This window comes from Peromyscus eremicus, chromosome 1, assembly GCF_949786415.1.
Source record: "Peromyscus eremicus chromosome 1, PerEre_H2_v1, whole genome shotgun sequence".
NCBI lineage: Eukaryota > Metazoa > Chordata > Mammalia > Rodentia > Cricetidae > Peromyscus > Peromyscus eremicus.
This window is the reverse complement of record NC_081416.1, coordinates 96,585,976-96,597,444: the sequence shown is the minus strand read 5'-3', so window position 1 is coordinate 96,597,444 and position 11,469 is coordinate 96,585,976. Positions and strand designations below refer to the sequence as shown.

General features: G+C 36.4%; 1 protein-coding gene across 1 annotated transcript; it reads right to left on the bottom strand.

Moving 5' to 3' along the window:
• Nucleotides 1-7,627: 7,627 nt before the first annotated feature.
• On the bottom strand, nucleotides 7,628-8,581 carry LOC131910953 (olfactory receptor 51B6-like). Its single transcript, XM_059262964.1, has one exon. The coding sequence runs from the start codon at nucleotides 8,579-8,581 to the stop codon at nucleotides 7,628-7,630; it is 954 nt and encodes a 317-aa protein (XP_059118947.1).
• Nucleotides 8,582-11,469: the final 2,888 nt, after the last annotated feature.

Sequence of the window (11,469 nt, the reverse complement as noted above, 5' to 3'; positions counted from 1 at the left end):
TATTTGATAGAATATCATATCAGGGAAAGGGATTGTACCACTATTATCAGGTAGTTTCTAAAACTCCACCCAACACTCACAGTTTTGCAGTTTCAGGTCTTACATTTATGTCTATAATGCATTTGAATTGCTTCTTGTGTGTGATGTATGATAAGAGTCCTATTTTATTGTTTTACATATGAAAATCCAGTTGCCTGAAGAAAATCAGCATTTGATTTGGAAAACTATGTCTGTCCCATTTACAGAAATTCATCTTTGGACAGTTCTTGGGATGTTGTACTGATGACAGACTGTTTTCCCAGAATAATCATTATGTTTCCAAAACTTGGAGGTTTCAAGGGATGTTCTGAGTCTCTTATTATCTCCTACCCTTAATATCTTCCTGAAAGCAAATTACTCAGGCATTCACTTTAAACAAAATTAGCTTTTTAAAAAAAAAAAATCTGTTCCTTCTCAACCTCAAGCCTCCAATTTCTGACTTCCTTAAACTCTCCACTCTTATTTCTGCTATTCTGACCTCTTTGTGTTGTGTATTAGTAGGAATGTATAACTAACAGCCCTCTCTATTCTGATGGACAGTCTCCAGTGAAATTTATCATCATAATTTCTTATTATAAGCTTCAATGAATATAATTTCTACCTTTCCAAAGCCATGTGTAGATTATCTGAGCTACAGACCAAATAAATTCTTATCTTCATGTCAATCATCTTTTTTCTCAAAATTCTGTCAACATCTGACAGAGCTTTTAAATGGCCTGCAGATAAAAGTGGGAACCAATTTTCCCCTTTCTAACTCACTTTGGCAGCAGATACATGAGTCCTTGTCTTTGTGATATTGAGATCCTCAGAATTTGAAGTGCCTTCTCCTCAGTCTTTGACTGTTTTCACTTCTAGATTTGTCCCTACACCAATCTTAGACTGTTCTAATTGGGCATCTTTTCTTTATGTTAATTTGCACTTCTAATCAGTACAGTACCTTCCATTGGTGTCTTTATTTAATATATTGACGAGTAAATGATCAATATAATTAAATACAGATAAAGAGGAAACCAGATCATAAATCTGGAAATAATGATTAAAAAAGGAAGAGATAAACCATCTCACAGTCTTGAGACTTGAAGGAGATAATTTCTTCTATTTCTATGGAGTTTCAACTTTATTTTTCCTAAAATATGTCCCATAGTGGGGAATGGAAAAAATAGAATTAGATTTTTGCTTAATCTAAGCATCTCTAAAAGGAAAATATGACCAAGTTGTAAGAATTATTAGGAAGTCATGGAGATATATTTTAGAGTGTCCTGGGATACATGAGACATGTCATATTTCCATGACATCTTGAATGACATGTTACTAATTTTCCCTGTATACCCTCCAATGTGTCAATGCCTGCTCATCAGTCTGCTGCTCAAATTCCTTTTACCTGTACTAAGCTTACAGTCCAAGTTTCATTGGAGACACTTACTGACCTGGTCATTCATCCTTTGCTCATAGGTGCCACTGATATGACTGTGGAATGTATTGAGGTAAACACTGTTTCATCAGGTCACACACAAAATTAAGCAACAAAGAATTCTTCTTTCAAGAGTTTCTTCCTAAAGTCCAATTCTGCTTCTTCCAGCCTCTCTGTCTACAGCTTTGAGAATTTAAAACTTTGGAATAATAGTTGCCAAGTTTTCCTCCTACATATTAGTTTAAAGACTAGCTTTATCAACAGGAAAATATTTAATTTTTAATGTCACATAGTGTCAGGAAGATCACATAGGGTAGATAGCTTTTTGGTCCAGACTTTTAGAGAATTTCTAAGATTTTGGAGCCCCTTATCTCTAGTCAAGCAGAGGTGAACACAGGGCCATAGAAAACTTCATTTTGGAAGTTTCATTATACTGGGCCCCTTGACCCTACCTACTCCTGAGAGGTTCTTCAGAGGCCATGATGGACCCAGAACCTGTCAAGACAAGGCTTCACAAGGAATATCTGACCATGTCGTATTTTTTTTTGTCTTGGACATTTTCTTATTCTGTTGTTTTTATCTATTTTGTTCTATTTACCAATAAAGAATCTGGAGTCAGATAGTGGTGGGAAAATCTGCTAGATTGGGGAAGCCGATAAGCAACCAGTTGACTTTCTTTTTGGGCTAGAGACCCAGCAAGCAAGACTCTCTCCATCTGTGTCAAGCCAAAAAGGCACACAAATCTCTAAGTTTCTGACTACTCCTTCCTGTGCATTGCTCTACCCAACTTCCTGGGTCCTCTGTACTCTCTATGATTAATTTTTATCAGTCCGTGGATCTGTCCCCTAATCCAAGGTTAATTTTATTAACACAGTTTCAGAATTACACAGTGAATTCAAATATCCCTCAACACCATTCTGTCTCTTCAGTATAAAGAAGGACAAAAGGAAAGAGAGGCATTTTGGCTGTTGTCAGTCATATGTATTTATAGACATATCAATTTATAGACATTACATAAATGCCGTTATCCTGTCCGGGAGGGGATATTCAAGCAACACAAATTGGATTTGGTAGGTTTAAAAGAATGGTGCATGCATATGTGTGTTTAAAAACAATTAATGAAAAAAGAGGCCATGAATTTGAATTTGAAAAAGAGGAAGGAGAGGAAAGGTAATGGGAAAATTATGTAATCATATTATAATTTCAAAAAATTAAAGAAATAATTTTTAAGTAAAATAAATGAAAAAGAGAACAAAAGGTTGGACTAGTAGGAAATAGCGAGTGTGTCTGGTTAGACTTTGGAGGTCAAAACACCAAAATATATCATATGAAATTCTCAAAGCATCAATGAAAAATATTTAAAAATACTATTCTTTTAATATTCTTAATAGGAACAGTCTTCAATGTCATTGTACATGAAAAAAGTACAGAAATTTTTCATTTGATGTAGGATAGATAGATCCACTGAATTTATTCTAAGAAAATAAATAACTATTATCTTTTTTAAAGTTTTGGTTTTTATTTTAATTTTTGAGATATTTTCATAATTTTATATTAGAATTGTATCATTTTGCTGGGCGGTGGTGGCGCACGCCTTTAATCCCAGTACTCGGGAGGCAGAGCCAGGCAGATCTCTGTGAGTTCGAGGCCAGCCTGGTCTACAAAGTGAGTTCCAGGAAAGGCGCAAAGCTGCACAGAGAAACCCTGTCTTGAAAAACCAAAAAAAAAAAAAAAAGAAAGAAAGAAAGAAAAAAAAAGAATTGTATCATTTACATCTCCCTTTTCTTCCCCAAAAGCTCCTGTATATCCCTCACTCTCTTTCAAATTGAAGGGCTCTTTTTCTTTAGTGTTGTTATATGTGTATACATATATTCCTAAATATATGAATGTAACCTCCTCAGTCCATATAATGTTACTTATATGCATGTTTTCAGAGATGACCATTTGGTATTGGATAAACAATCAGTATATACTTCTCTGGGGAAGACCATTTCTCCATCTTTCAGCATTCCTTAGTTGCCTGTAGGTTTGAGGACTCATGATCTCCCCCACCTCTCCACATTAGCATCTCTTTTTGAGTCATCCATGGTTCAGGTATGTTTAGGCAGCCATATTGGTGAGATGTCATGGGTGCAGCTTTTGACACTTTTAGAAAACTCAATGTCACAACAAACTTTCTGTTCCTCTGGCTCTTAAAATCTTTCCTCCCTCTCTGCTGTGATCCCTGAGACTTAGGAGTAAGAGTCATGTTGCAGATGTATCAGTTAGGACTCCACTCCACAACTCTGAATTTTGATCTGGTATAGTTTTCTCTTATGGTCTCCTACTGTTGTTGTAAAGAGAAGTTTCCTTGATGAGGAATGAAAACTACACATATCTGTGGGTATAAAAGTATATATTTAGAATGTAGTTAGGGGTTATGCTGGTTTTGAAAGGTTATGGTTGGAAGTTCTCCTCCATGATCCACGGCTTTACTAGTCCTGGTTAGTTGGCTAAGTTTCCAGTACCCGAAATGATTTCCTGCCTGTTTAATGGGTCTTAAGTCCAAGTAGAGAGCTGTGATTTTCCACCAAGGTATTCATGTCACTACTGCATCCTTAGAGTTATAGTGCTGTGCTGGTCACTGTTATGGCTCATAATCACATTAGAAGTACCACAGTGGTTACTTCCATCCTTTGGAAATTTACCCAATAACTTCCAGTATGATTAAAGTTTTTCCTGAGGGAAGAGAATTTTTTGGGGGGATAGCTTTCCATGTATCCCAGGTGTGCCTCAAACTTGCTATGTAGATAAGGATGATCTTGAACTCCTGGTCCTCCTGCTTTCACATCTCAAGTGGTGGGATTGCAGATATGCGGTACCATAGCAAGTTTTATGAGATGATGAGGACTGAACCGAGGGCATATACATGCTGGGAAAGCACTTGCTTTACTGAGGTTTATCTTAGCCAGGATAATTTTTACAATATTGATGATGCTACAATTTAGATTATCCATACCTTAGAAAACATTTAAAATAAAATAGAGGAGACAAAGTCAGAATAATCAAGAATGCACACAGATATCCAGGCCTCTTCAAATTTCAACCATCAATTTACTCAAAATGGTACTTTTATTAAATATAATCTTATCTGGAAAATCTTGTAATATGGTAATTAGAACCATGTTAGCTTGCCCTGTATAAAGAATAAACTAGAATAAAAGGAAAAATACAACTTCTACACAAAATTACAAACATATAGCCAAGTTATATAAGCAAACATAAAACAAGAAGTAATTCATTAACAGACTGATCAGATATGATATTTGTTTTTATCATGTGGTTGGTTTGTTGGTTGGTGTCTTATTTAGTGTTTCTATTGCTGGGATTAAAACACCATAACCAAAGCAACTTGGGAGGAAAGAGTTTATTCGCTTACACTTCCACATCACTGTTCATCATTGAAAGAAGTTAGGACAGGAGCTTAAACAGGGCAGGAACCTTGAGGCAGAAGCTGATGCAGAAGCCATTGAGGGATGCTGCTTATTGGCTTTCCCCTCATGGTTTCCTCAGCCTGTTTTCTTATAGAACCCAGGATCGGCATGCCAGGGATGGCACCACTCCCAATGAGCTGGGCACTTCCCCATCAAACACTAAGAAAAGGCCTTACAGCCAGATACTATGGAAACATTTCCTCAATTGAAGTACCTCCTTTCAGATAACCCTAGCTTGTGAAAGGATGGCATAAAACTAGTCATCACAATTACTTTTGTTTGGATTTCTTCTCTAAGTTATTCACAAATTCCAGAAGTTCTGTAAAATTATCACCATTTTGTGACATGGCCAGGATGACAGAGTCCATAGATAGGGTACAGAGATATGAAGAGAATTGAATGACTCAATACTCAATGTTATGTTATGATGCTAGTACTTTTTCTTTATTCTTTTCTTTCTTTATTAAGAATTTTTTTTATTCATTTTACATACCAACCACAGATAATCCTCTCATCCCTCCTCTTGCTCCCCCCAGCTTTCCCCCTCAATCCACCCCAATTTCCTCCTCCGAAAAGGTGAGGAACACACAGAGATCTGTCTGTCATGCGATTGGGAATAATGGCATGTACTATTACTACCAGACTTCTGCTAAATGGCTTGCTATTAGCTCTGAACCCCAGGCAACTTTATTTATTAACATACAAATAAAATCACATTTCAGCATAAATAAAATATCACCATGGTATGTGATCCTGCAAAAATTTCTCCTACCATGTTAATTGTAGACAAATTTCTAAATGGTCTTATTAAATAAAAAACATGGAGCCAAATATAGGGTTTGAAAGCCTTAAAGAAAAATCAGGGAAATAGGGAAAGCCACAGCTAACCTTACCTCACCAACTTGGCAGCTTCCAAATGTGTTACTTCCTGTCTACCCATGCCTTTATTGCCTTGCTCTTCTGCCCTCTCATTGGCTCCCTTAGCTACCTCACTTCCTCTTCCTACACAATTCTGTCACTTTCTGTCTGTCTGTACAGACCTCCAAGCATCTATGGTTGATACTAGGATTAAAGACGTGTGTCACCACACTTGGCTCTGTTCCCTAGTGTGGTCTTGAACACACAAAGATCCTGCCTGCTAAGTTACAGGATTAAGGGTGTGTGCTACTGCTGCCTGACTTCTTTGTTTACTTAAAATGGCTTGTTATTTCCTCTGATCTCCAGGCAAACTTTATTTATTAAAGCACAAATAAAATATTACCACAGGTAATATGTCCATTTAGATATCTATTGCTTATATCTTGTTTATACAGCCATTTCTATGGGAGATTTTCACAAAAATCTCTGGTATTCTGGTATTTCTGATGTTCTCTAGCCGTAAATGTGCAAGCTGTGATGTAGATATATCCACTGAGGCTGAGCTCTCTACAAACTCTTGATATCTTCATTGTGTCCAGTTGTGGTTTTCTATGATGGTCTTCATTTGCTGTAAAGTATGAGCTTCTTTGATGGTGGGTGGTAACTACACCTATATCAGAGAATTTCAAGCTAGCAATCACAGAGGAGAGAATATGTGGTGTTTATCTTTCTGGGTCTGTGTTAGCTCACTAACTATAATCTTTCCAAGGTCCATTCATTTACCCTCAATTTCCATGATTTCATTTTATTTACAGCTGAATAGTATTCACCACTATATGTATGTACCACAGTTTCACTATGATTTCATCTATTGTAGATGTTTAGGTTTTTTTTTTTCATTACCCAGATATTATGACTAGGGTAGCTATGAATAAAACTGAGCAAGTATTTGTCCTTCAAGATGCCATAGAACCACAACCACCCTTTGCTTATGCTTAAAGAGAGATCAAAATCAACTTTAAAAGGAATTTGGAGTCATAAAAGAGCATTTATCTCTGTTACAAGCACTGATTCTACCCTCTCTCTTCCTCTCCATCCTAGAAAACGACCAGCCATATCAAGGTCTGGAACTCTGTGTACTAAGATCTTTTATCTAGTATTATATGTGCTGTTCTCCACAAAAGACTTTTTATACCTCTTTACTAAGTAAAAATGCCCCACTTTAACTCAGCAGTGTCTGGAACTAAACTTAAAGAGATAATGTTTATCTGTATTAGAACTATATTTCTGTCTTAAATTTCTATTGTTGGTTTTATTATTTTATAAATGTTTGTTTATCAAAATATTAACTGGGCAGACTTTCATGCACATGCTTTTCCTAGAGTAACCACTGTGAATTGGGAACTATGTATAGCTCATTTCATTCAGTGCAAGCTTCTAGAAACAGCAACCAGCTCCATTTGAACAAAAATACTAAAAAAAAACAAAAAACAAAAAAACAAAAAAAAAAACACCTTAGCCCTAGGTAAATGAAGGCCAATATGAGAAGCCCATACTGAAGATTATGGTTTTGATCCAAATATTTGTATACTGTAGTTTCAAACACTATGTATGAATGTACATGTCAGATACCATAAGCTGGCCAAACCAAATGGGTTACCATAGTACAACACTTAAGACCAAAGTGAGATCTTTACATAGTGCTTAGTATTGTGAATATATTATGTCACATTAAATCAGTAATAAACAACAATAAAGCAGGTTTCTATTAAATATTTTTCTTTGTTTCTCCTGCATGAAGTGTTGCCAGCTTGTTCAAATTTCAGTAGTTGTTCTCAGAAAATAATCAGAATCGTGTTCTAGAATAAGGCAGGGTGAATAAGCGAAACAAACCACTCTGAATCTGTTTGGTCTTAATGCTGAAGATGACAGGGTTCATAAAAGGGGGGAAAAGAAAGCAGATATAGCTCATTGTGATGTGGACCACATGAGGAATATTCTTTCCAAACCTATGAATAAATGTCAGGCCAACCACAGTCACATAGAAGACCAGGATGCAACAAATATGGGAGACACATGTGTTGAGGGCCTTAGCCCGCTCATCTGTAGAGGCAATACCCATGACAGTCTTAAGAATCAAAATGTAGGAGAAACAAATAATCAGAAAATCCAAAAGTCCCATACCAAATACCACTACAACTGGATAGAGACGATTGAATGTGATGTCGGCACAGGCTAGCTTGATGACATCTTGGTGTAGACAGAAAGCATGAGAGAGTACATGGGATCGACAATAGGGAAACCAATGCAGGCGAATGATTATTGGCATGATTGATAGACCAGCCCTTGTCAATACACCTATGCCAATCTGTATTACTCTAGTATCTGTAAGGATGGTGGTATATCTTAGTGGGTTGCGAATGGCAACAAAACGGTCATAAGCCATGGCAAGCAAGACCCCTGACTCCACAATGGAGAGAGTGTGGATAAAGTAGGCCTGAGAGAAGCAGGCTCCATGACCAATCTCCCTGTGATTAAACCACAGTACACCCAGTACTGTGGGCATTGTGGTCAACGTTACTCCAAGGTCTGTGGCTGCCAGCATACATAAGAAATAGTACATGGGCTCATGGAGGTTGTGGTCATCCTTAATGAGAAAAAGAAGGGTGCCGTTGCCAAGCAATATGGAGATATAGGTCACCAGCATTGGGAGAGAGATCAGGTGATGAAATTTCTCCAGACCTGGGAAGCCAGTGAGCAGGAATGGGCAGGTGGAGGCATTGAGCCAAACTGCAGGCATTGCAGAGGAAAATTTCCACATTATTTGATAAAAATCAGTTCTTTGGGGTTTTCTCTTTGAAGATGTTACCAGCTATGTGGATGTTCAAGGTCCTGCTTTCCAACAACAATGGCAATTCAATCATTCCTGGGAGCCTTCTAGGTATGAGAAAACTATGTAAAGAACAGCTCTGTACACTATTCAGAGTTCACTATAAGACTGCTGGAGTGTACGCTAGAGATAAGCTATATATGAAGAGTACATCTTATATGAAGTCTTTGTTTATCCTATAATCCAAACAAAATGAAGGAAGCAATCACTATAATTGAGTAGTGTTATGACAAGGTTGGTGCTTACACAGTACTTTTCATGGTATTCTTCATCTTGCCTGTGGGTATTGAGAGTTGACCTAAAGATTTCCCAGAACAATTGAGACCTAGAAAGTCAGAAAACATCTAAGCATTGTTTGAAAATCAACTATGGATATCTCAGTCCAAAATAGTATAAGCATATAAACAAATACCAAAAAAAAAAAACAGTTAAATATAGGGATTGAAGTATTTATTGTATCTATAAGGATTATCCAATTGATAATATTATAGAGATTGGAGGAGGCTTTAAAAGACATAAAACTGACCTTTATGTATGTGTCTCCAAAAGTAATAAACCTTCTTTTTGAGCAGTGTAATACTCTAGCTCCTGGTAAACTCTCAAAAATTCATAATTTTATTATATATTTTTAATAATATATATTTCATTATATATATTCATGTTTCATAATTTTATAATACATATGCAATGAAAAGAGACTATGATAATTGTTTGAAGGCACTATTTGGTAATGCCAGACATATGACTGTGACATATTACCTATTTAGAGAAACAAAAATAAAATTAGATTAGACATACTCACATGGATTTTTTATCATTTGAAATCCATACATGCATATTGATAATGATTTAAAGGCTCTGGAGTTAGATTGATTTAATTATACCAATAGAGGTTTGGGACTCAGACTTCTAAGGTACCATTGGATACAAACAGTCATCTTCTAGCATAATCCAGAGAAAATATGGCCATATTCTTTTATGGTCAGTGTAGACTATTCATCTCACATGCTGTATAAGCTATATTTTAGTGTACTTTGAAACATTACTCACATGACCCACTTTCATATTGAAAATGTGTCTCCAAGATCACTGGGCTTCACTCTTCAAGATTTGGTTGCCATTACACTACTGTTGTTTTCTAACAGTACTGAAACCTAGGGAGCCTCTTAAGATTTGCAGCTGTCATTTATAAAAAGGTGCTAATGATTTCTGTCTTCGTCTTGCTTTTAACACTAAGTATAAGAATAAATTAAGAGAATGCCTTCCTCACTTTGAAGCTTTCAGTATTACAAAAATTACAGTTGACACACATCTGTATTATTCACTCTGAGATTTGTCAAGTGATCATATTTCCTTATGAAACCTATAGGGAAAAGAATAAGATAATTCAGGGAGGTTTTTCTTTAAGCAAATATACTACACTGTACTTAGTTAAGCAGCAGATGTTATCCTGGGCAAGAAGAGATGAAGTTGAGGAGTGATGAGTGAGATATTTCTGAAGATGACACTGATCCTGGGACTGGGAGAAGCAGGGGAAAGCAACCTTTTTCAACATGTGATAAAAGTAGAGACAGATAATTTTAGAGAAGAAAATCACAGGCTTAGAAAAATGGAGGTCAGAAACATTAAAAGTTTATGCAGGAAAGCAAAAGGAAAGAGAAACACTCAATTCATCTCATTGAGCTTCTGATTTGTTCTCACACTCTGCATTTAACTTTAGTATTGTTTTTGCTATTGTTATTATTATTAGCATTACTATTAATAATAATAATTGAGAATTCAATATATGTAGCTAATGAAATATACATTCCTCATTATCCTCAGCAACTTTCCCTTTGCCCTGACCAAAAACTCTCTGCCCTAACTTGATGTCTTCTTTTTTATATATACATTGGCATAAGTTACTCCTAAAGAAGCTGGGCTGCAGAGGTGTATTAGAGGCTTTAGGACCCATGGTCATCACCCATAGGTTCTTGGTGGACAATACTGTTGTTTTTCTCTTATTGAAGAGTCAGATGCCTGTTTCCCTTTTTGCCCTGCCCTGGTGCCTGTAAGACCTCAAAGAGAAAATTCATTACATAGCCTCACTAACCTGAGATCTTGACCTTGTCTGTTCTTCAGTGACATTGTCAGGAGCTTCAGATATTCAGCTTTGTGAAGAATTTGGTCATAACACATTTTTTCAGACATGCACAAAAGCCTGGCTAGTAGGAGCATTTATCTCCAAGGCATCTATCTCCTCAGGGATCAGTTGCAATTTAGGTTGCTCATTGCCCCTCCTTCTTTGTTGTTTTTCCCTTTCTTCCTATCTGTCTGTCTCCTTCCACACTCCCTCCTTTGTGTACTCTGAACCTTGGGATTATGGTATCTTTATCATCAGTCTCCATGTCTTTTGTTTATATTCTAGCTTTCCTATGAGCCTGTTGACAAGATGGTAATTTAACTCTATTAACATATGGAAACCTAAACACACTGGTTAGGAATCTAGACTGCAACCAAGTTTGGGGAAATATATATTTTCTACTGTCTTTAAGAAATCTTAGTCCTCCACCTAAAATAGCATATATGTGCAAATTAGAGAACAGGGGAATGGTTTTGTTGAAGTAAGAGTCCCCAGGTAATAATACCCTATCCAGATATTTGGGTTATTGTTAATCAACCAAGCTTACACTTTCACTGATGGCTATTCAATCATTGTAATGTTTTGCTGTTACAGGTTGCGTTCTTCAAAAACAAATACTAATGGCACGGTTTGCAGCAAAAAGCTTATTATAGGAAAAATATCTAGTAAAATGAAA

Excerpts from the sequence above, each read along its gene's own strand:
- LOC131910953 (XM_059262964.1), bottom strand. The coding sequence starts at position 8,581 with ATGCCTGCAGTTTGGCTCAATGCCTCCACCTGCCCATTCCTGCTCACT.